Source organism: Akebia trifoliata, chromosome 11 (genome assembly GCF_017979445.1).
Source record: "Akebia trifoliata isolate Shusen 1 chromosome 11, ASM1797944v1, whole genome shotgun sequence".
Classification (NCBI taxonomy): Eukaryota; Viridiplantae; Streptophyta; class Magnoliopsida; order Ranunculales; family Lardizabalaceae; genus Akebia; species Akebia trifoliata.
Window position 1 is genome coordinate 49,778,356 of NC_141385.1, and position 25,446 is coordinate 49,803,801.

Here is a 25,446-nt window from a genome sequence, read left to right on the forward strand (position 1 = left end):
TTGATCTTCTTTTTAATCGAAGTCTGTATTTCTGAAGAACTTTATTTTGTCTCTAGAGGAGGACTTGAAAGCTTCTTTTTCTTTAGAGGGAGAGCTTTTGTCTTTCTAAGAGAAAGTAATCTAGACCCCCCTCAAATAAGGAAGACTCTTGTATTTAAAGACTTAAAGATAATTTAACTTTCTAATTATAGCCCAACTTAAAGAGATTTGATTGGTTTGTTTAAAGGCTAAACTTGCCTAAATCTAATTTCAAGGATTCTATGAATTGTTATTGGGCCAAACTCATTCATTTGGGTGTAAGACCCAATATTTAATATGTGGAGCACTTGATTTTATTTAGGACACGAGCTTTATTTACGAAAACCCAAACTCAAATCATATGAGGTCCATCTTGATCAATAGGTCCGAATTTATGTGAGCCTAACTTTGATTTGTATGGATTTCCTGATAATTTAAAGAATTGCAAGGTCTCTTTTAAAATTTCAATGCCCACAGGTCAGATACATTATAATAAGACATCTATTGATTTATAGCTAGGGACATATTCTTGTGAAGATTTGGACAAAGATTAGCTTAGATTATATTTTATAAGTTAGAATTTCTTTTTCCTATTCTTGATTAAATAAACCTTGCTTGGGTTCCCATAATCATAGTAACAAAGTTTAGATTTGATAACTACAGATTCGAGGGAATTCAATTGGGATTAATTCTGATAAATTTGGGAAACTTCTGTTAAAATCTAGAAAAACATTCTAATAATGTTAATGCATTGGGAAACCATCATTTACAACTTCCCTAAAAACCTTATCTTGTTTTTGAGAATTGAATGTTGAAGAAAATTTTGAGGGTGAAGGACAATTTTTTATTTATAATATTCTATGATTAATAAGAAAATCAATGATTAATTCACCAATTTAATTTGGCATGTTCTAGTACGAGAATTTTACAAATATTTCGAAAAATCCAAGGTATTTTTCCGGATTTTGTGACTATGCTTATAATCACGTACGAGCATCGGGAATTTCATATTCCTTTGAATGTCCAGCTAGCTTAGTTGCTTAACTTTATAGGTCATGATAACATAGACTTAGGTTCAGTTCCAGCCATTATTGAGTTACTCATGATCTCATTAAATAGGCTTATCGATCCATCAAAAAAAAAAAAAAACGAAGCAAAAAGAAAAGAAAAGAAAATCAGAGATTTCATTTTCTATTATTGAAGGAGAAAATGCCACAAAATATATGATTGAAAATGGATAACTATAGGCTTTGGACTCTTTATCTTTCAAAGAAACATTCAGAAGTGGGGCATTTATGAGCTCTAAAATTTTGAGGTCGAACCACTTCTACTCCACCTCTCATTGTAATAGTAAAGATTAGAATTTCTTTCCTCTATTTCTTGAGAGATTAGAATTTCTTTTGCACTATTTCCTATCTAAACCCTATAAGGGTTTCTACAATCTCATACATCAATCATCATTGTTTCCTTTTTCTACCATTGAATATGAATAAGAAGAAGAATATATATATATATATATATGGGAAATGTTCAGCACCCTAAGTTTTACCACACACTTTAACAAACGTTTTTTGTCTTACATGGGTTAGAAGTTTTGGAATGGGCTGATTTTTGGTGAGGATGATCTCTATGATTAGAAGATCATCCTCCCCAAAAATCAGCCCATTCCGAAATGTTTAGCCACATGTTTACAAGTTGAAAAATCGTGGACCGTCCATTTTTTGTAAATCATTTTTGATGGGGTTAGAAGTTTTGGAATGAGCTGATTTTTGGTGAGGATGATCTCCTCACCATAGAGATCATCCTCACCAAATATCAGCCCATTCCGAAACTTCTAACCTATATAGGACAAAACACGTTTGTTAAAGTGTGTGGTAAAACTTAGGGTACTGAACGGGACCTATATATATAGGGTCCCTTTCAGCAACAAACATTTTGGCAAAACATTTTTCAAAACATGGGTTAGAAGTTTTGGAATGGGCTGATTTTTGGTGAGGATGATCTCTACGGTGAGGAGATCATCCTCACCAAAAATCAGCTCATTCCAAAACTTCTAGCCCCATGTTTACAAGTTGAAAAATCGTGAACCGTCCATTTTTTGTAAACCATTTTTGATGGGTTAGAAGTTTTGGAATGGGCTGATTTTTGGTGATGATGATCTCCTCATCGTAGAGATCATCCTCAACAAAAATGAGCCCATTCCAAAACCTCTAACTCATATTTTGAAAAATGTTTTGCCAAAATGTTTGTCAAAATGTTTGTTGCTGAACATTTCCCATATATATATATGGGTCAGGTTCAAGGGCCATGTGAGAAAACATGTAAGAAAACTTTCGGCGGTAAATAAAATTTTAAAATATGGGTTAGAAATTTTAGATTGAGCTGATTTTTTGTGAGGATGATCTCTATGATGGGAAGATCATCCAAAAAAAAAATCAGCCCAATCTGAAACTTCTAACCCCATTAAAAGTGATTTAGAATGTGGACCGTCGATTTTTTTTTCAATTTTTATCACTAATTTGTAAATCACTTTTGATGGATTTAGAGGTTTCTGATTGAGCTGATTTTTTGTGAGGATGATCTTCTCATCATAGTGACCATCCTTGCAAAAAATCAGCTCAATCCAAAACCTCTAACCCTTATTTTGAAAAACGAAAGTTTTCTTACATGTTTTTTCACATGGCCCTTGAACCTGACCCTATATATATATATATGGGAAATGTTCAGCAACAAACATTTTGGCAAAACATTTTTCAAAACATGGGTTGGAGGTTTTGGAATGAGCTGATTTTTGGTGAGGATGACCTCTACGGTGAGGAGATCATCATCACCAAAAATCAGCCCATTCCAAAACTTCTAACCCCATCAAAACTGGTTTACAAAAAATGGACGGTCAACAATTTTTCAACTTGTAAATTGGGGCTAGAAGTTTTGGAATGGGCTGATTTTTGGTGAGGATGATCTCCTCACCGTAGAGAACATCCTCACCAAAAATCAGCCCATTCCAAGACCTCTAACCCATGTTTTGAAAAATGTTTTGCCAAAATGTTTGTTGCTAAACGCCCCCCATATATATATATATATAGGGTCCCGTTCGGCACCCTAAGTTTTACCACACACTTTAACAAACACGTTTTGTCTTACATGGGTTAGAAGTTTCCGAATGAGCTGATTTTTGGTGAGGATGATCTCTATGGTGAGGAGATCATCCTCACCAAAATTCAGCTCATTCCAAAACTTCTAATCCCATCAAAATTGATTTACAAAAAATGGACGGTCCACGATTTTTCAACGTGTAAACATGGGGCTAAACATTTCGGAATGGGCTGATTTTTGGGGAGGATGATCTTCTAATCATAGAGATCATCCTCACCAAAAATCAGCTCATTCCAAAACTTCTAACCCATGTAGGACAAAAAACGTTTGTTAAAATGTGTGGTAAAACTTAGGGTGCTGAACATTTCCCATATATATATATATGGGTCCCGTTCGCCACCCTACGCTTTACCAAATGTGTCTTGTCCTACATAGGTTAAAAGTTTTGGAATGGGCTGATTTTTGGTGAGGATGATCTCTATGGTGAGGAGATCATCCTCACCAAAAATCAACCCATTCCAAAACTTTTAACCCCATAAAAAATGATTTACAAAAAATGGACGGTCCACGATTTTTCAACTTGTAAACATGGGACTAGAAATTTTGGAATGAGCTGATTTTTGGTGAGAAGGATCTCCTAATCGTAGAGATCATCATCACCAAAAATCAGCCCATTCCAAAACTTAGCCCATTCCAAAACTTCTAACCCATGTAAGACAAAACACGTTTGGTAAAGCGTAGGGTAAAGTGTAGGGTGTTGAACATTTCCATATATATATATATGGGTCCTGTTCAGTAACAAACATTTTGGCAAAACATTTTTCAAAACATGGGTTAGAGGTTTTGGAATGGGCTGATTTTTGGTGAGGATGATCTCTACGATGAGGAGATCATCATCACCAAAAATCAGCCCATTCCAAAACTTCTAGCCCCATGTTTACAAGTTGAAAAATCGTGGACCATCCATTTTTTGTAAACCAGTTTTGATGGGGTTAGAAGTTTTGGAATGGACTGATTTGTGGTGATGATGATCTCCTCATCATAGAGATCATCCTCACCAAAAATCAGCCTATTCCAAAACCTCTAACCCATATTTTGAAAAATGTTTTTCCAAAATATTTGTCAAAATATTTATATATATATATATATTATATATATATATATATATATATATATATATATATATATATATATATATATATATATATATATAGGGAAATGTTCAGCAACAAACATTTTGGCAAAACATTTTTCAAAACATGGGTTAGAAGTTTTGGAATGGACTGATTTTTGGTGATGATGATCTCCTCACCGTAGAGATCATCTTCATAAAAAATCAGCCCATTCCAAAACCTCTAACCCATATTTTGAAAAATGTTTTGCCAAAATATTTGTCAAAATGTTTGTTGCTGAACATTTCCCTATATATATATGGGTCTCGTTCAATGGCTAACTTTTTGGCAAATTTTTTTTCAAAACATGAGTTAGAAGTTTTGGAATGGGCTGATTTTGGTGAGAATGATCTCTACGGTGAGGAGATCATCATCACAAAAAAATCAGCACATTCCAAAACTTCTAACCCCATCAAAAATAGTTTACAAAATATGGATGGTCCACGATTTTTCAACTTGTAAACATGGGTTAGAAGTTTTGGAATGGGCTGATTTTTGATGAGGATGATCTCCTCACCTTAGAGATCATCCTCACCAAAAAATCAGCCCATTCCAAAACTTCCAACTCATGTTTTGCCAAAAAGTTAGCCATTGAAAGCTACCCATGTATATATATACATTATTGAACATAAATAACTATAGTTCCTCCAATCTCATTTCTTTTAAAGTTTAACAAACTCAACCATCTTTATTGATTATCATTATTATATAAAATATAACTTACATATAGAAAATTCTCACTGGCTAGTAGTGTATCAATTAGACTCATCATAGGGTGGCTGAGAGTTGGCTTTGATTCTTAAACAAAAACCATATTTTATACCTTCTCAAACATGACCTTAAATGGTTTATCACTCATAGCCAAACGTCTCATCCCATTCTTAATATAAATACCAATGTACCCGCACACTGGTCTGCAGGTGTTACACACGGTAGGGCAAAAACGAAGAGCGTAACCATTCTCATATTTCTCAATCTTGAACCAATTGCTTAAAGTTGAAGCACCTGGTTTCCCTTCAACCCCACCTGTTGTTACCAATCTTTTTCCTATGGATTGATCGAGCACAAGCTTCCACACTGTTGATTGCACACAGATCGTCGCAGCGGAGAACTTGATGTTGAGATCGGTGGAAATACGAACGAGCCCTTCCTTTTTCACAGGAGTGAATATCAATGGGAGACCATTTGAGACCTCATTTTTTTCTTGGACGACCTTCAATGGGCATGAGCCTTTGGGGATACTTGCTAGGGTTAGTCCACCACCAGTTCCACGATTGAGAGGCAATATATAGTAATTATGACCTGATTGGACCTTGGCACCCGATACATCACGTACGACTTCAAATCCATGCACAGCATCGACTAACACCAATGAAGAATTGATAGTAAAACCGAATATTAGCAAGGGTAGTAGAAGAAGAAGAAGTGAAGAAGTTTTCATTGTAACTTATGTGTTGTTATGACTTATGAGTGGTGATGAGAAGAGGAGTGGAGCCTCAATCCTATTTATAGAGCCTACATGATACACATTATTGGGTTGAAGGAGATAAGTTTCTTATTCTTATTTTAAAATTGTATCAGTTGACCGTAAGTCAAACTTTTGAAAGAGTCAAAGTCAAATTACTTTTCTTGTTTGATATATTATTTGTACATTAGATATGTATATAAAAGCCCATGTGAGGAATCACCCAAATTAATGAGGAAATTAATGCCATTGAAGTCTTCTCTCTCTAGTTTCTTTTTCTTCTTATCCTTTTAAACTTAAAATTTTTTATCAAAAACTTCAAATTTATATGAGTCATCATGGTCCAAGGATTTTGAGCGGTTGAGATATCGCCAAATCAACTAAACGCTAAATCTAAACTCTTTAAATTTAAGAGTTCAATGTCCGTTCAATTTCAAAACATTTGATTGTGGTTTTAAAAAATCTTTTTGTGGATTTAAAAAAAAGAAATCTGATCTATGATTTAAAAACCAGAGGAATTGAGTGCTATTGAGTTTTAAAGTGATGGATTCAATACTGTATCAAAATCATTGCAAGGAACTGTAGGAAAAAACCACTACAGAGGATTCACTCCCGGATTTATGACAAGCACATGATGAAGAAGATCTTTGACTACTGATTTATGATAAATCCACGAGACAAGTCAGTAAAATTTGACTGATCATGTCCTTAAAGGTGGCGTTTAGTGCCCTTCTTCACGGGTTACTTCTCATTCCTCTAGGTGTCGTCAAGCTTCAAATTGAATCAAACTCTCTTCTAGTGGTTAATGCTCTTAAAGGTAGGAAGTTTCCTTTTCATTTTGAATCATTGGTCCCTAGATGTTTGTTCATTCTTAGCCATACCGTTTGGGATATCGGACACGTCTTTATAGAAAGGTGCTTGTTGTAATTTTTCTTCTCTTTTATAATAATATTTTTTCACTTGTTTAGCAAAAAAAGATGTCCTTACAATATCATATATAATGATTCTAGATTGTCTTGAACGAGTCAATACAAATTATTTCATGATGAAATAGTCCAATTCGATGAAACTAGGATACGGTTGAGTGGAATTAATGGATTCAAAGTAGGAGAAATTAGAGAGGAAATAGGGATTTAATATAAGATAAACGCGAGGGAGAGAATGTAAGAGAAAAAGTTAGATTTTAGAAAACACTAAATGAGAAATTCCCATGGCTTCATTATTTCTAATTAAATTTTTTTATAAATGCAAGTATATTTCATTATGTTAAAATCCAATTTCATTCTAAATAAAATTGTGGATGTTAGCTTAAATGTAGAGATCAGAAGCAAGAGAACATTTGCAATTTAAACAAATTTTTTTTATGTAGAATAATAAGTAGGGCTAGCAATGGGTGGGATAATATTTGTTTACCCGACTTATCTATCCGACTCAAGTTATTTGGGTATGGGTACACTTTTTTACCCAATTAAGAATTAAGGTAAAATTATTCATTATTATTTTATCCAAAATTTTAAGGGTCGGATATGCATCTTATATTTCCAATTCAAATATCCATTCATTCAAGTTCAATACAATAATTTCACAAAAATATATATGTATAGCCCAAAATTAAGGTTCTTCCATCATCTTCACAGTGAGTTTTATATATTTAATTCGGATATCCACTTGAAATTTGGGTACGACACGGACATCCTTTAAAAAATTGGATAAATAATCAAATATCTATAGCTTAGCAAAAAGAAAAAAAGCATATCTATATCTTTAGCTAAATTTGGTGACATATAGGATAAAGCTATCTGTATATAGAGTTGGATTAAGATGCAAGTATATGATTTTTTCGACCCACACCCAACTCATTGGATCCTTTGTAGCTCCTTTTTTCAATAGCGCTTTTTGACGGTTGATAGTGTGCCACGTCAACCTCAAATTAAAACAGCTGAAAATTGAAAATTGGGGTTTTAGTGACTGTCCATTTTCAAGGTGTTGTATCATGTGAAAAGGACACTTTTTTTCTTCATTAAATTAGATCTAGGCCATTAAGACAAGGGTTTGTAATGTTATTTTTCTATGATGTGGCATTCTCTTGATTAATAGAGAAAGTGCTACAAGGAAACAAAAAAAGAAAAAAAAAAGGCTACTGATGATCTGCTCCCTTGCTAGCCCTAATAACAAGGCCACCATTCTCTCATTATGATAATAAGGAAATTACAATTTAAAAGTTTATTTTTCAAGGATTTATTTGAGAAAGTATAGGTGAGGGGATTTCTGCCGAGCTACTATAGCAAATAGCTCTATTTTAACATTTCCATACATTTATGGAATTTTTATGCTAAAAGTCCTTAATTTTATATTTGTATGCAAAAAAAAAAAAAAAAAAAAAAAATCATCGTTTCCTCTCCTATTGCTTATGTTATTTACGCCACATGTCAAACAACTGTTAGGCTGTGAGCAAAAAACACTCTTTATTCAACTTTTTCTCATTGGGAACGGATCCTCTGTGCGCAATTTCTCTGTAGCACTTTGTAGCATGATCTCCACAAGTGAGAAAGACTTGTGTTGAGGAAAAATAACATCTCAGGTTAGGCTGCAACTAGGCAGATTGGCTTGAACTTAACCCGGGCTCAACCCTATACATGGGTGGGCTTGGGTCAAGTTAGGTAGAAAATGAGTTGAGCTTGGATCAGAATATCTTGATCCAATTTCAATTCGAGTTGAGCTTGCATTAGGGGTACGAACAACCTGATTCAACCTAAATCCAATGTCATATATTAATAGATAAATATTTTTTTATATTAATTAAATATTTTTTTTATTTAGCTTTATATTCCATCTTATTATTATGACTTGTGGACAATTAGTTAATATTAATGTGAACTTTGGTTTAGTATGGCTTGTCTAAATATTCTCTCAATGATGGATTTGAAGGTTGAATGCAATTTTATTCACTAGCAGTTTTGTCTTTGATTTTTTATATCTATTTTTAAAATATTCAATGCGCCCAATTTGACCAAATCACAAAAAATTACTTAAACTTGGGCTAACCTGAGCTCAACCCGATTTCATAATATCAAAGCTCGGGTTGAGCTTAGGCTCGATGGACGGGTTGAGTTGTGCTCAGGTTGAGGGTTTTGGCAATCTACTACTAGGGTTGAGCCTGGGTTTACCATCCAACCCAGCAATAGGTTTGATGGAAAGTCTACATCTCTGTTGTAGACTTGATGGGTAACCTCACAAAAACAAATTTTATATTTTTCTCACCTAGTTTGGTGGCTGATACAAGTTGAGGCTAAGGCACAATTTTAAATGAGTCTTGTTTTATATTCAATATATTGGTTCAAATTATTTAAAATAAATCCAAATCTTAATCTTACCCTTATATGAATATCATCTTTGTTCCTTGATTCTTCAAATTCGATTTTTTGTGCGAGAGAACATGACAGATATTATGAAAGAGTTGAGTAGGGAGAGTCTAGGAGAAGTTAATTGGGAAACATAAGAGAGAATAAATGAGGTAAACACTTTAAGGTTTTTTCAGAAAAAAATTATTTTATTATATTATTTTTATGTTAACCTCCAATGAGGGGATATATATTTGAAAGTGGAATAAATTTTTTTTCCTGTTATTTAACGTTGTAGGTAGGATTTGAGAATTCTTAAAGAGTATTTGGGTAACTTTCAAGTTTCACAATAAAACTCTTGGAAGTTACTTTTTATTTATTTAGGAAATACCAAGTGCAAGAGATCTCTAAGAATTTTTAAAGAACTTCTATTGACACATCAACTTTTTCTAATGCCACCCCAAATGTATGCTAATTCTTCAGCGATTAACATTTGATTTAGGGTAAGTTGCAAATATAAGATCTTACCTCAGTTAGCAAGATGACTTCAGCTTTTAATTTATTAGGAGAAAGTTCAATTACCATGCACATCTGTTAACTTCTCGTAATCTTCTTTGTAACCTTGTCCTGGGAAATTCATCTACCTATGTAAGGGGTTTAAATTCCACTCATGAATAAAATCTAGTCTCTTCAAATAAATAAAAAGAAAACATTTGAATTAGGGTGGTTTTAGCAAAAGCTGGTGTGACAATAGAATCTCTCTTTTTAAATTGGGAACTTCTCCTTAGTGTTTTGGTCTTTTGGGGGCCTCCTCTAGTGGGGGTGGGGGGTAGTTTTGCCTTTAAGTGTCTTATCCTTGAGCCACACTATATGAAAACTGGAAAATTCCTAACAAAAATTCGACGGTCTAGGACCATCGTAATTTGTGACGCTTCTTAGATTTGATGACATGGAGCCGTCGAATTTCTCCTATCCTCCATTAATTTGATGGTTTCGACCTGTCGGAAGAAAAAATTCGATAATGAAAATTTTGATGCCATGGTCCATCAAATTTTATGAAATTCTACAAGTTTTTTTTTCACGTTGTGCCAATCCTTCATTAGAGGTATGATATATTGTGAAGAATCCAGATTGTATGCATGAGTGTGGAGGATTGTAAACCTCCTCTTACACCTAAAGACATGCCACGTAAGTCACAATCTAATGAATTAATGCCTAAAATCTCTCTTTTTCAAAATTTTCTTGGATTGTGGCTTAAGTGGTACATGTTGATGTGTGAGAGGAGGGTTGAAAACCTCTCTCCATACCTAGACACATGCTACCTAAAGCACAATAGAAGGGATTAATGCCTAAAATCTCTCTTTTTCAAAATTTCCTTAAAGAGTCCTTATAATATGACTGACCAGGTGGCATACTCAAATGACTCCATGACATGGACAAGTTCGAGAATCGTAGATTTATACGCCTCGAGAAATATAGTTCCTTTGGATTACACTTTTTATGGGGAAGTGCAATTGGGTATCCTGAGGTGTTCAAATCTATGGTACATGAACTTGTCATGTCATAGGGTCATTTGAGTATGCCACCTAGCAAGTCATATTATCACGACTCTTTCCTTGAATTGTGGCTTATGTGTCATGTGTGAGGTGTGTGAAGAGGGTTTCAATCCTCTACCCTGAGTTCATATGATTCGGAAGTATTTTTTCCTCACAGACTCTTCAATGCATGCCTTGTTAAAATAGAGCAAAGGGTAGTTTTGTAACTAATGAGGGTATTTTGTAAATTAGGAATGCCATTTAATCCATGTGTTTTTGTGTGAGTAGTGGATCCAAATTCTGGTAAGTTCTGTGAGCAAATTTTTTCAGTCATGATTTTTTGACACCCCACCTCTAACATACACCCCTGACGTGGTATGTGCCAGAACCATGGATTTTTTTTTCAAGAAACACAATTGCACATCCCTGTAAATATGTGCAGTTGTGCATCTCGAGGAAAACATTTATAGTTCTACCACATGCCACGTCAGGAGTGTATACCACATCATCAATTTATCATTATTCAATATATTTTGAGTTGTGATAATTTGACTCCCCTACGTGGCTTACTCAAAATACTCTCCAAACGTACATTTGCTAGAACTGTAGATCTTATGCCTCGGGATGCACATATGCATACATATGTGTAGTTGTATATCATGAAGGGAAAAGATCTTTGGTTTTAGCACATGCCACATCAGGAGAGTATCTTGAGAATGCCACTTGGGAGAATCCATTACATGAAAATTGAAAATTTTGACAAGAAAATTCGATGGGTCAAGTCTAAAAATTTTAGAAATCGAATTTCGATGGGCCATGGCCGTTGACATTTTTTATGTTCCCTAATTCGACAGCTTAGAGCCATCAAATTTCTCCCATCCTCCATTAATTTGACGATTTTGATCCAACAAAAAAATAAATTTGAAAATAAAAAATTTGACGGCCATTACATATAGGTTTTTTCATGTTGTGGTCATAAAATCATTACACGTTTTTTTTTCACTATCCAGAGTATTATTTTGCAATGAATCATGATGAATGCAGACGGTTTTTGGAATGTGGCTGACGTGGCAAGGCCACACAACCATAGATCTTCTTCAGGGGGATACAAAGGAAAAAAGATGCGCGGTTCTATGCCCTTTCCATGTCAGCAGGATACCCAACGCATGCAAAAACCACGTGCTTTCATCATTATTCTTTTGCAATTAAGTCGCGATGAATGCACGCAGTATTGGTACGAGGCTGACATGGCAAGGGCACAGAACCAAAGATCGTTTTCATCAGGATATATAGGAAAAAGATGTGCAATTCTGTGTCCTTACCATGTCAGCCGCATACCCAACCTCCTACCATAGTTCTTTGATTCTCTCTTACCTATGGCTCCTGTGGCCTCTTCTACACAATCTTACGCCTCTAATAGTCCTTCTACACAATCGGCTTATTAATTTGGAGATTGAGTTTCCTTAGCACCACCTTGGAGATCAAACAATGCTCTGATGGCTCTATTGAGCCATCATAGAACTATTTCCATAGTCTATGCTTAGGATTTCCTTCTGATTAGGATTTCTTTCCACTATTTCCTACTTAAACCCCATTGTGGTTCCCGAAATCTCATAAAACAATCAGCGATTTTTTTTTTTTTCCATTTTCTATCATTTGAAAAGAAGCAGACAGAAAATAAATTATTTAACATAAATAACAGTAGATCCTCCAATCTTTTTTCTTTCAAAGTTTAACATACTCAACCATCTGTATTAATTATCATTATTATATAAAATATAATTTACACAGAGAAGATTCTCACTGACTAGTAGTGTATTACACTCATCATAGGGTGGCTGAGAGTTTGCTTTGATTCTTAAACAATGACCATATTCTTAAACATAACCTTAAATGGTTTATCACTCAGAGCCAAACGTCTCACTCCATTCTCAATATAAATACCAATATCCTCGCAGAAGGGTCTGCAGGTGTCACACACAGTAGGGCAAAAAACAAGCTTGTAATCATTCCCATATTTCTCAATCTTGAACCAATTGCTCAAAGTTGAAGCACCTGGATTCCCTTCGACCCCACCCGTTGTAACGAATCTTTTTCCTGTGGACCCATCGAGCACAACCTTCCACACTGTTGATTGCACACAGATTGTCGAAGCGGAGAACTTAATGTTGAGATCAGTCGAAACACGAATGATCCCATCCTTGTCAACAGGAGTGAATTTCAATGGGAGACCATTTGATACCTCATGTTGATCTTGGATGATATTCAATGGGCATGAGCCATTCTTGGTGCTTGCTAGGGTCAGCCCACCACCACTTCCGCGAATAACAGGTAGGATATAGTAATTTTGAGCCGAATGGACCTCGATGCCTGATATGTCACGTACGGCTTCAAATGCAGCATCGACTAACACCAACGATGATTTGATAGTAAAAGCAAAGATTAACGGGGGAAGAAGACGATAAAGTGAAGTCTTCATTGTAATTTTATGTGTTGTTACAAAGTGGTGATGAAGAAAAAAATGAATGGAACCTCACTCCTATTTATAATATTGGTTTGAAGAAGACAAATTGTATCATATGATCATAGGTCAAACTTTGCAGGAGTTAAAAGTCAAATAACTTTTTTGTTTTTCCCTAGCATTTGAAATGTCAAATGTGCACACGCTTTGTTTCACACTGCCCTGTCGTGGAGGTGCAAACACAACCATAGATGCTTTTTCCTCATATCTCTAGGAAAGCATCTATGGATCTGTGCACCACTTTGACAGTATAGGCACTCCAGAATTTCCCATTTCTTAATGACAGTGACTCAAAAACTCACGATGTGGCATGGGCAAAGAATCATAGATTCATTCGCTCACGATACACAATCAACCTGCCATCTGCATTTTGTGTATCCCGAGGGTACAGTTGTGTATCCTGAATGAAAGAATCTATGGTTCTTTGTGCATGATACGCCAGTGAGTTTTTGAGTCACACTGTCAGGTTGAGTTACAAAATTATTAGTCTTTTTTAATAACTTCAAATAAAAATTCAATTTTGTACAAGTCAAAGTCTAAAAATTTATATTCATCGACCACGGATTTATGACAAGCACGTGATGAAGTAGACTTTTGACTACGGATTTATGATAAGCCCATGTAACAAGTCTGCAAAATTTGACTGATCATGATCCATACAATATTCTGACTATTCTAGATTGTCAATTATTTGGACCGAGACCAAACAAATCATTCCTAACCACTTGATTGAAATATTTTCATGATGGGCTAGGAACCCACCATCACTCCTCTTCTTAAGATATAAAATCATCAAATCCAACAACTAAATAAATGACGATTCTCATTATTGGTGTCTAGACAAGAAATACCAGTTATTTGATCAATGGGCCCAAAACTCGGCCTAAACTACAGCTTGGAAATGCACTATGCAGTGATCTATGACTGGTGAATGCAACGCAATCCATACATGTGAAAATGCCAAATTTGATTGAAAAATGAAAATGACAAAATGTTATTTTCCATTGACCCATTATAATCATAGTACCAAAGTGGCATGACGGATTTAAACCAACAAGGGAAAACTTCAGAAAAGAATATAAAAATAAAAAATAAAAAAATATATTAAAAATTATGCAATATATATATATATATATATATATATATAATGTAACAAATCCCACATTAAAAAAACAGAAAGTGTTTAAAACATTTTTTTCTTATGAAAAAAAAAGTGAAAAAATGGGAATAAAACAGCATTTTTTTTGTCACAATGGAAAAAATTGCATTTTTTAATCATTTTAATCGTTAGAGATGCAAGACACGTTTAAAACACTTTTTTTTTCAAAATACACTGTTTTTTGCTACTAGATTATAACAACACCACACTATGGCTTTTAAAAAAAATGATCAACAATGCATCAAAATCTAATAAAACATTAATAGTGTTGACAAATCTTATAGGTTTGCTGCTTGTCGTTGATCCAATACTGTCGAGTGATGAAGTAGTACTCCAATTCGATGAAACTAGGATTGAGTTCAATGGGCTTAATGGATTCAGAGAAGAAATAGGGATTTAACATAGGGTTGGGTAAATGGAGAACTAGAGATTGTAGGAGAAAAAAAAAAAAGATTTTAGAAAACATTAAATGAGAAATTGACACTGTTGTAGGGCATAAGCATGCCACTCCAATTATAGTAGAGTAGGTATACTATTCCTCTTCGTTGGTCTATCCTTAATGCCTCTACAAAGTGAAAAAAATATTAATTGCTTTAGACTCAAGGTTATTGGTGGAAGCTCTAAATGGAGGAAGCTTTCCTTGGCGGATGGAAAATTTAATAGTTTGGTGTCTTCATATTTTAAGGGATGTGCAATATGTGTTTGGAGAAGAAAATTTTTAGTTGATGCCCGTGCATTGTTTGCTACTCATTCAAAATGTAATATTTGTTTTTTCTCAAAATGCCCTTCCTTTTTGGGCTCATAATTTATGGGTGATTGGTTGAATTAGGAACCCCTAGGCGGTCTTAATTTGTATTTTTTCTTACATTTTAATAATATTGGCTTAATTAACCCTAAATAGGTACACTATCCCTCTTTATTATTTTTTCTCTTTACCTTCTTTAACTTTACTATCTTTCCTTTCCTCCCCCATTCTTATTCAATAATATCCATACTATCTTTCATCTTTTACCTAATTTTTCAATAATACTTGTCTAACCTTACTATCTTTCCTCTCTTTTACCCTTTTAACCTCAAAATTTCGTCGAGTTATGGTGTTGTGAGTAAATTTGCTCACAACCCAACAACCGATTGACATATGGTGCGGATGATGTAAGTAATAGAGAGAAAATTTCTCTCTTGCTTGCACATCCTCAGCGTACAAAATTTTAATTTTAAGATTTCAAATTTTGAAAAGGGTCGTGGGGTCCACATGGATTATCATAGTGGAAATAGAACAACTCAACCTTCAAGATTTCATTAAAAAACTCATGGTAAAAAAATCAATTCAAAAAAGCAAAGTTTTTCAAGCTTGTTCCAAGGTGTTAAAAGTGGATGGCTAGTGAGCACTTAAATTTAAAATTAAAATTCAACAGTGAAAAATAACTTTTTTTATTTATAAAATTCGTAGAATTTTGTCCCCTATGAATTATAGTATTGGATCATGTTTTTGAATACCACAAGGTGATCTAATCAAGAAATTTTGCTTTTCCATATTGAGTAGGAGATAAATGTTCTCTCTTATTTCTTTTGCCATTTATGCCATTTATGCCATGTGTCAAATGGGTTGTTAGGTTGTGAGCAAAAAATCACTTGGTTATGATCATATATTTGTGAATTTCTTTTGTGTTATTTTGTATTTTTATTGTATAAGGATGTTGTTGTCATTTTTTGTAAGCTAAGCCCAAGAAAACCATGGGAAGAGAAAGGGTTGTGATAATCTGACTACCCCATGTGGCATACTCAATTGACTCTCTTGATGTGACAAGTTTGAGAACCATAGATCTATACTCCTTGGGCTCACAGTTCCCTTTGGATACAATTTTTTTTGGGGAAGTGCAATTATGAATACTAAGGAGCATGGATTTACAATTCACAAACTTGTCACGTCAGGGGAGTCGATTTAGTATGTCATGTCGTGAGAGATCGCGACAGATGTGAGATCGGGCGAACGCGAGAGATCACGAGATGTGAGATCTCCAAAGTTCGAGAGATGTTAGATGGAGATTGAGAAGAGAGAGATATATAAGAAAATAGACAAAGCAAATGAGAGAAATTATATATTGTTGTTACTTCTTCCCTCCTATTTTGTTCATATAGACTCTGTTTTTTATTTATTTATAAAAAATAAAAATCCAATTTGACAGGTTCAAGCTCACAAATTAAACTTTTCAAAATTCTTCGGCTTACGCCACACGAATTTTTCTGTCAAATTTTAAGTTTTTCATGTAGTGTTATCACCATTCAAAGAGAAAACCAGCTATAGTTAATCCACTACAATCAGTTTAATTTCCTACCAATACAAGTCTAGTAAGGCTTCTGACCTGACTAACATAGTCAAGTTAGAACTTTTCATATTAATCTATTAGTTAAGGTACATTGTAATAAGAATAATGATATTTATACACAGGATCATGTTCTCTATAAGTATAAAGACAATACTAGCATGATTTGATGGAGTTTTTACCAGTTAGGATAGGATTTCCTTATAGTTAAAATTATTCTATTATTCTTTGCATAAACTCTATGTGGGTTCTTGTAAATTTCAAACACGAATCACCAAAATTTTCATTTTCTATCATTGAAGGAGTCATGTCTCAAAGAGTTCATGAGAATCATTCTTGATGATGTAAGATGTAATTTTATCCGAGGATGATTAATAAATTATGGGGAAGGAGGGTCCTCTTAAAACCCAGATTACCGATCAAAAAAAAAAAAAGTGATAGCAGAATAGCACAATCATCTTTATTATCATTGATACATATAATAACATACATACAAAGTAGCATAGAAGATTCACACTAGTGTGTTACACATAAAGACATACATATAATGAGGGGACTAAGAGTTGGCTTTGGCTCTTAAACAAAAATCACTTTTTACGCCCTCTTAAACGTAACCGTAAGTGGCTGATCACTTGTAGCCAAACGTCTCACTCCATTATAAGTATAAATACCAATGTCCATACAAAGGACTTGAAAGGTGGTGTCACACACACTAGGACGAAAATCAAGCTTGTAAGCATCCTCGTAGTTCTAAATCTTAAACCAATTGCTCAAAGTTGAACAACCTGGGTTTCCTTCAACACCACCTATTGTCACCAATAACTACCTGATTGATTCATCAAAATCAGCAAGCTGTCACACCGTTGATTGCAGACAGATTGTTGTAGTGGAGAACTTGATATTGAGATCGGTGGTAACACGAATGATCCCTTTCTTTGGGTCCACTAGAAGGAATGTCATTGGGAGCTCGTTCGATGCCTCGTTTTGATATTGGACTACATCAAATAGACATGAGCCACTCCTGTTGGGTGCTAGGGTTAATTTGTTGGAATTATTATTATTATTATTATTTTCATTATTAAAATTATTTTGTGGCTCTTTCACATATACAAATTTTATATAAATACTGGATTGTAATTGATTCAAAATATTAAAGGTAAAATTGGAAATCATGCTTTTGGTTTAGCATTGGTTACCAACATCAAATATGATGGGTTAGTGAACATCCTATCAAAGTTTAAGTGGTATTCATTTTATACTAGAATTCTACGATGGGTAGAAAATCTAGTATCCTCTTTTATAAATAGGTGGTCGTCCCCTCCTCTTTACACACGCAGATTGTTCTATTATTGAGATAGAGGTTCCCATTACTAAAGGTGTAGGCAGAGTTGGGATAGTACGCCTAATCTTTGCATATCAATATCAAAATATCCTTCACGGATAATCGGAAAAGCGAATCCAGGTATTTTACAATTATTATTTTTTCGATTCGATTGTTCTGTTTTTGTTCAAGATCAAATCCTAGATCCATGTATATTATGTTCATAGTATTTTACAAACAATTGGTATCAGAGCCCCGAGATTGGATTTTTTCTTGTTCAAAACCTTGATTAAACTTGAGTTAAACTAGATTTATCTTGATTAAATCTGATATTAATCCAGATCTATTTTTGAATAAATATATTTTTTTATTCTTTAAAATCGTATCAATTTCACTTCAAGAGGACCAAACGAATCAACTTTCTTAAATCAATCGAAGAACTTGAATAGAATAGAAATCGATTTCTCTAAAGACATTACAAATAATTTCCTATTCAAGTTCGCATCTCTGCGATGATTGGATCGACAGGAAAAACCTCCATGGGGTGAACCCATTGAAATGATAGGAAAGATCCAAATCGTTTTTATCATTGATGATTTAAAATAAAAGAGATTATGAAATCGAATAAACTAAACGATTGTAAGAATCTGAAATCGAAGAGATTTTAGATCTGTTTAGAATAATAATAAAAATAAATAAATAAATAAAAATTAAATTTCGATTCTTAAAATCAGTCGTCGTGGTTTTAATCTGAGGTTACCGAACATTTTTCGATGGCCGTAGGTGTCGCTCGACGTCGTCAGATAGACCTGTCGGTCGGAGAAATAGCGGCTACAACTTTGCGATGGCTGCTAGGGTTTTCAGCGATCAATGGTTTTTTTGACGAAGAAGGCGATCGATTGGGTTTTCGTTTTGGGCTAACCCGATTCAATTTTCGATTAGGCTTTATATTTGGTTTGGGCTAAGCCCATTTTAAATTCTGTGGGGCAAAGCCATTTTAACCTTCACTTGGTCCAAGCTCGTTTGGCTGTTGTGATTGGGTTAAGCTCGATTCATATTATAACTTATGATTTTAAAGATCTGTTGGGTCATGCTCGATTCAGCATACCGACCCATTTAACCGACTCATTTGGGTCAAACTCTAACCCGGATTAAGTAAACTCGGTTCATCCAAACCGGTTCAGTTGGTTCAAGTGTGAACCAGATCATTAAAAAATCATTTTTCCCTTAAAAACTTTGAAAAACCATAACTAATTAGTTTTAACTCCGATTTGAATAAAACAAGAGTCCATTTTGAATATTTTTTCAAGATCTATTCAATAAAATTATTAAAATAATTTGTTGATAATAACATATAATAGTAAAGTTCAGATTAATTTGTACCTTTTTGGAGAATATATCTATAATTGCTTTATTTTATATTGAAAATTTAGTTGTTATTTTAATGTACCCACATGCAAAACAAGAATAATTAAAAAAAATAGATATATTAAGGTATAGGTCTTGCATATAGGGGTTTAGGAAGACGCTTTGAGTGATCGTTTAAGGAACGTGATGAAAATAAGATAATAGTCTACCTAAAGGTGACCGTTATATGGAAGTTACAGGTTCTTGAATTATGAGATTTAATGTCTCACTGAGATCACTTTGTGACACTCTTTTGCATGAAATCACTAACTTCTGTTTAAAGGTGATTTATTGATGTTTGTGTAGATCGAGTGAATATAATAGTCACAAGTATAAAGGGGAGAGAAGGATAACACTCTTGCTTAAAGGTGTGGATAGTGTTTGGATTGAACTGGAACATGAATGGTTAGGTCTATGTGCGTACTCCAACGTAATTTTTTGGAACATACAACATATTAACATCTCAGCCAAAAGGCGAGTCTTGATGATATAACTTATTTGTACCTGTAAAGTGGAAAATTTTACCCTTAATAAAACACTCTGAAATGATTCAACTAAAACCCCTAGTACGAATTGAAAGAATTGAATTCCATAATATATTTTAATGTTTGACCATATCTTATTGCAACTATGGATGGGTCATTGATTCAGAAGAGTCTGGCAGGAATTGAGCCTCTTAATGACTATAATTACTCATCCTGAAAGATGAATATTGACATTTTATTAGGATGCATCGATTTTGATTTTATTATTTTTGAGGACATGCCACTAGTTCCACTTTCAGATTTTACGGAGTTAGTGAGGACCCATTTTGCTAAATGGGAAAAGATTAATAGATTGTCTATGATGATCATTTGAACATCTATTAGTGAGATTCTTCGAGGTGGTATTCAGATCACAGATACAACTAAGAAACTGTTATAGATCATCAAGAAATAGTTTGTGGGAACAAAGAGATTTGTTCAGTATGAATAGTTGGGTTAGTTGATGAATCTGAAATATGATAGTAACGAAAATGTGCGGGAACTCATACTTAAGATGTCCAAACTTGTCATTGGTCTCCGAGAGAAGGGGATTATTTTTGAAGATGACATTCTGGTTCACATAGCAGTTTTATGTCTACCTTATTCTTTTGATACTTTTAAAGTTAATTACAATGCACAAAAAACTAAATGGGATCTAAATCAGTTGATTTCCCTTTGTGTCACTGAGGAGACAAGATTGAGAGATTCGAAAATTGAGTCAGCACACTTGGCAGTTCATGCAAGTAGTAAGAAAATTTTTAAGAATAAGGGTTTCAAGAAAGGCGGCAATAAGAACTTCTAGCAAAAAAAGAATTCAAAGATTTCAAGAATCAGAAAATAATCAAAGAAAAGACAGAGGCTAAAAAAATAGATAGTGAAAATTATTAGTTCTATAAGAAGAAGAGACACATGAAGAGGAATTTCTTTGCTTGTAAGAATTAGTAGCAAAAGAATCCAAGAGGGGTTCGTCAGCAAGAGAAACCTTAGATCAGATGATAGACTTTTTCTTTGGAATGTAGAGGCATTACAAGTTAATGTTGTTGGAATTTATCACCCTATTCTCGATATAAGACATTCTTTAATTTTAGAGGAGACTTTTTACATCTCATCTTTTAGACGAAACGTTATTTTCATTTCTAGATTGGATATTGCTAGTTATGTTTTTCTTTTCTTTTTCGCGATACTAGGATGCACGTTCTTTATCATAATGACATTGTTGGACATTTTTTATTATTTTTTATTATTAGATGGCTTTTATCAGTTATCTTTGGATAGTATATTTACTTCTTCTCTGATATGTTTATTTGTTGGTTTGTATGTTCCGGGGTCTAAGCGTCTTAGTTATTTGGAAAACTCTTTTATGTTATGACTTTTAAAATTAAGTCACATTTCTAATGAATACTAGAATCCTAAGTTAAGAAAGAAATTCTAGGTCTTCTAGATTTTTCAAATTTTGATGCTTGTTTGAATTGCCTTAAAGGTAAGATGATTGAGCAACGGAAACTTGAAGCTACTAAAGTTACTAATTTACTAAGTTTCTTGAATATGGTCAAAATAATGGAAGTGAAAAGCGAATAAAGATTATATTTGACAAGAAATGTAGTGATCCACCAATATATTTTATTTCACAACATTTACCTCATTTGCTGGCTTCACCAATTGGTACAGTCGTTGTAGAAGAAGATGCAACAATCTAACCAGAATCCAATCTTCAAGTGGTAGTGGTCCCAGTTCCACAATCAATCATTCTCATTAAGAGATATACCCGAGAACATAGATATATTATTACAGATGATTGTGAGGTGTAGCTTCAAGAAGGAGATATTATCAAAGAAGATGTATTCAGAGTTTATTGGATGCTACAAAGCAACCTGTCAAACAGTTTGGTTGAAGAATTTTATTAATGAATTAAAGATTGTAGATTCCATCGATAGACATATTGTTATCTATTGTGATAAAAATGTTGTCACTAATTTTACAAAGAATAAAAGAGTGATAAGAGGAAACAAGTACATCGAAATAAAGTATCTTTTAAAATGTGAAAATGTTCGTGAAGGATTGATTGAGATTGCTAAGATAGATTCTAGCAATATGATAGCTGACCTTTTCATAAAAGAACTCTCGCCAAAGTTTTTCAAGGAACATATAACTTGTATGGGAGTTATCATGTCATTTGTCAAGCTATTTAAGTATTAAGTTTATTTTATGCTTGTTTTGATTTATTTATACTCTTCATAGACTATTTATTGTTGCTTAAAGAATTAATTATGACTAGTCATTATTTATGTATTATTGTATACACATGTTATCTTTACCTGTGAGTAAATGTACTCGTAAAGTTTTAGAAAATGCTTGGACTAGACATGACTTAACATCACGTTTATGAAGTCTTCATTCTGGATAGAAAGGTGATGAAATATCACATGACTGGTTGCTAGTAAGATATCAGAATGACATACGATAAGTATGAAACTGGACACCTAGGGAATGTACATACAAATTATATTGAGGAGTGTACATTGCCCTAATACCATAAAGAAAGTTCACGTAAAGATAAACGCCTAAATTTATTGATAGTACTAGTTTTGAGACTATGAAACTGTCTTAGGGCCAACAAAAAAATATTTTATTACATCCATGATCCATCATTAATAGTATCTTTAAATGAAGGTGCCAGTTAAAGATTATCTAAATTGTTTTGAACAATTATTTTTCAAAAGAGTGCACTCGATTATTTAAAATGCAACAATTCAGAAAGTCATTTTTAAACAAAAGATATATGTGAAGGCTAAGTGGGAGATTGTTAGAATTATTATTATTATTATTATTATTATTATTATTATTTTCATTATTAAAATTATTTTGTAGCCCTTTCACATATACAAATTTTATATAAATACTAGATTGTAATTGGTTCAAAACATTAAGGGTAAAATTAGAAATCATGCTTGTGCTCTAGCATTGTTCAAAACATTAAGGCCAAGTGAATGTCAATGGGAGCCCGTTTGATGCCTCATTTTGATCTTGGAGTGCATCAAATGGACATGACCCATTCCTGTTGGGTGCTAGGGTTAACCCACCACCTCATCCCCGAGTGATAGGTAGTATATAGTACTCTAGACCTGATCGAACCTCATTGCCCGATGTCTCACGCATTACTTCAGGTGCATTATCAGCTAACATTGGGGACAATTTGATCGTAAAGGTTAAGAGTAGCAATGGATTCAAGAAGAATAATCGAAGAAGACTTCATTGTAATTTATTATGTGATATGAGTGATGATGATGATGAAGAAATGAAGGGAACGTCCCCTATTTATAGAGTTTGCAACTTCTTTGCATGGCACATTATTGGGTTCAACACTTTCTTCTACCTTCATTCACTTTCATATTGTAATTTTTGATAATGACTTATGAGTCACCATTTGAAGGAGTCAAAGTCAAATAACCTTATCTTATTACACATTGTTTGCGTATTAGAGTGTACTAGAAATGGATAAGCCCATGTGACGAATTAGGGCTGTAAATGGATGGATCGGATCAGGTCAATTTGGTATCAATCCAATCTTAATTGGATCGAATCTGAAAATGATCCAATAAGTATTGGACAGATTCTATCGGATTCGGTGTTCGTATATTTAAACAAGATATTTTCATACATTTTATCGGATCACGACATGGTTGATCTAGAACTATCCGATGATATATTGGAACGAATGTGAAATTTGTAATATTTGAATGAAGAAAAATCAACAAACTTAGATTCTTGGACATTACTTCTTATCTTATCTTATAAACTGTGAGAACATGAAATTGCTAGATTTTTACTAGTCATAGTCATTATTCTTTCGTACATTGTTTTCGTATCAAAGTAGGTAAGTCTCCAATATTGATTTTAAATAATTAAAAATATTTAATTATTAATATAATATGATTCATCCGAGCTAACTTATAAGCCATTGAGTTAACTCAACTTGATATCTCTGGACATATCAGGTGCTTACTGATTTTTGAATCTTAAACATACATCTAGAACATCAAATAAGTTAATGAAAACTTGAGACCTCTAACACTATTTAATTATAAGCACAATAAAATAAGTTTTTTGACTTCTTCAAATTTTTGACTTAATGATCAAATGTTACAATTGTCAAATAAGAAGGCAAAGAAAAGTGTCTCCTTCAACATAAATTTTTTCTGTTTGTACTTTGTACACGATACGTGTCATGCAAACTCTATAAATAGGAGACGTTCCCTTCATTTCTTCTTCATAATTACTCTGTAACAGCTCATACATTAGTTACGATGAAGACATCTTCCCTTCTTCTTCTTCTTCTTCCTCTTTTGATCTCCACCGTTACAATCAAAGCGTCACGGGTGTTATTAGATGATGATGACTTTGAAGACGTTCATGACACATCGGGCAACGACGTTAAATCAGGTCAAGAGTACTATATACTGCCCTCCATTCGTGGAAGTGGTGGTGGGGTGACCCTAGCAAGCACAAGGAATGGCTCTTGTCCATTGGATGTCGTCCAAGATCAAAACGAGCTATCAAATGGTCTTCCATTGACGTTCACTCCTGTGGACCCAACGGAAGACAGCGTTGATGTTAGCACCGATCTCAACATCAAGTTCTCTGCTTCGAAGACTTGTGTGCAATCAACGGTGTGGCAGCTTGGCAGTATTGATGAATTCACTGGGCAAAGGTTCGTGACAACGGGTGGGGTCGAAGGGAATCCAGGTCGTTCAACTTTGAGCAATTGGTTTAAGATTGATAGATATGAGGATGCTTACAAGCTTTATTATTGCCCTACTGTGTGTAACATCTGCAGACCGCAGTGTGGTAACATTGGCATTTATGTCGAGGATGGAGTGAGACGTTTGGCTTTAAGTGATCAACCTTTTAAGGTTGTGTTTAAGAAGGTGTAAACGATGGTTCTTGTTTTAGTATCAAAACCCCTATGATGTATAAGCTTTATTTAATATAATAATGATAATAAAGAGGGTTTGAATATATTAATTAAACTTTGGAGGATAAACAATTGCAGGAACTGTTATAATTATTTGTTTTCAATAATCTAATTTTTATTTCTTCTTTATTGATAGAAACTGAAAACTTTGTTGATTGTTGTATGAGGTTAGTAGAACCCAATTAGCAGGGTATATACAGAGAATAATTGAACGAAATTATAGTATATATATGCCCCACTGAATTGTTGTAAGAGTGTTACTTCTATCATATTTAATCCTCAAAAGCCAAAAGGTGAACAAAATAAAACACGCTTGTGGTTTGACGAAATATGTAGAGGTGTAAAAACGCCCGTGGGCCAACCCAAAAACTTCGGTTTCCCATATGAAGATTATTTATAGAGGTGTAGAAAAGACTATGCGCCTGAAGCCTGACACATTTGAAAATGCAGGCTCGAGGCCAGCACGACGCATCTTGGAGTCAATGTGAGGCGGGCCTGAATTTATATATCTTACTTTATTTATTTATTTTTGATATCACAAATTATTCTCACACCCTATGGGATGGGACTAGTCATATGTAAATCCCGAAG

The 25,446-nt window shown here is 33.9% G+C and overlaps 1 protein-coding gene and 2 pseudogenes across 1 annotated transcript; 1 reads left to right on the forward strand and 2 right to left on the reverse strand.

Annotated features, from left to right (window-relative positions):
• Positions 1-4,954: 4,954 nt before the first annotated feature.
• Positions 4,955-13,119, reverse strand: LOC147392420 (uncharacterized). The gene is made up of 3 exons (XM_086459181.1): positions 12,498-13,119; positions 9,675-9,732; positions 4,955-5,732 (listed from the first exon to the last, which is right to left on the reverse strand). The coding sequence occupies exons 1-3, from the start codon at positions 13,104-13,106 to the stop codon at positions 5,104-5,106; spliced, it is 1,296 nt and encodes a 431-aa protein (XP_086315307.1). The 5' UTR covers positions 13,107-13,119; the 3' UTR covers positions 4,955-5,103.
• A 3,958-nt stretch (positions 13,120-17,077) lies between these two features.
• Positions 17,078-23,066, reverse strand: LOC147392421 (kunitz trypsin inhibitor 5 pseudogene; annotated as a pseudogene).
• Positions 23,067-24,140: 1,074 nt separating this feature from the next.
• LOC147392422 (kunitz trypsin inhibitor 5 pseudogene) lies at positions 24,141-24,899 on the forward strand (annotated as a pseudogene).
• Positions 24,900-25,446: the final 547 nt, after the last annotated feature.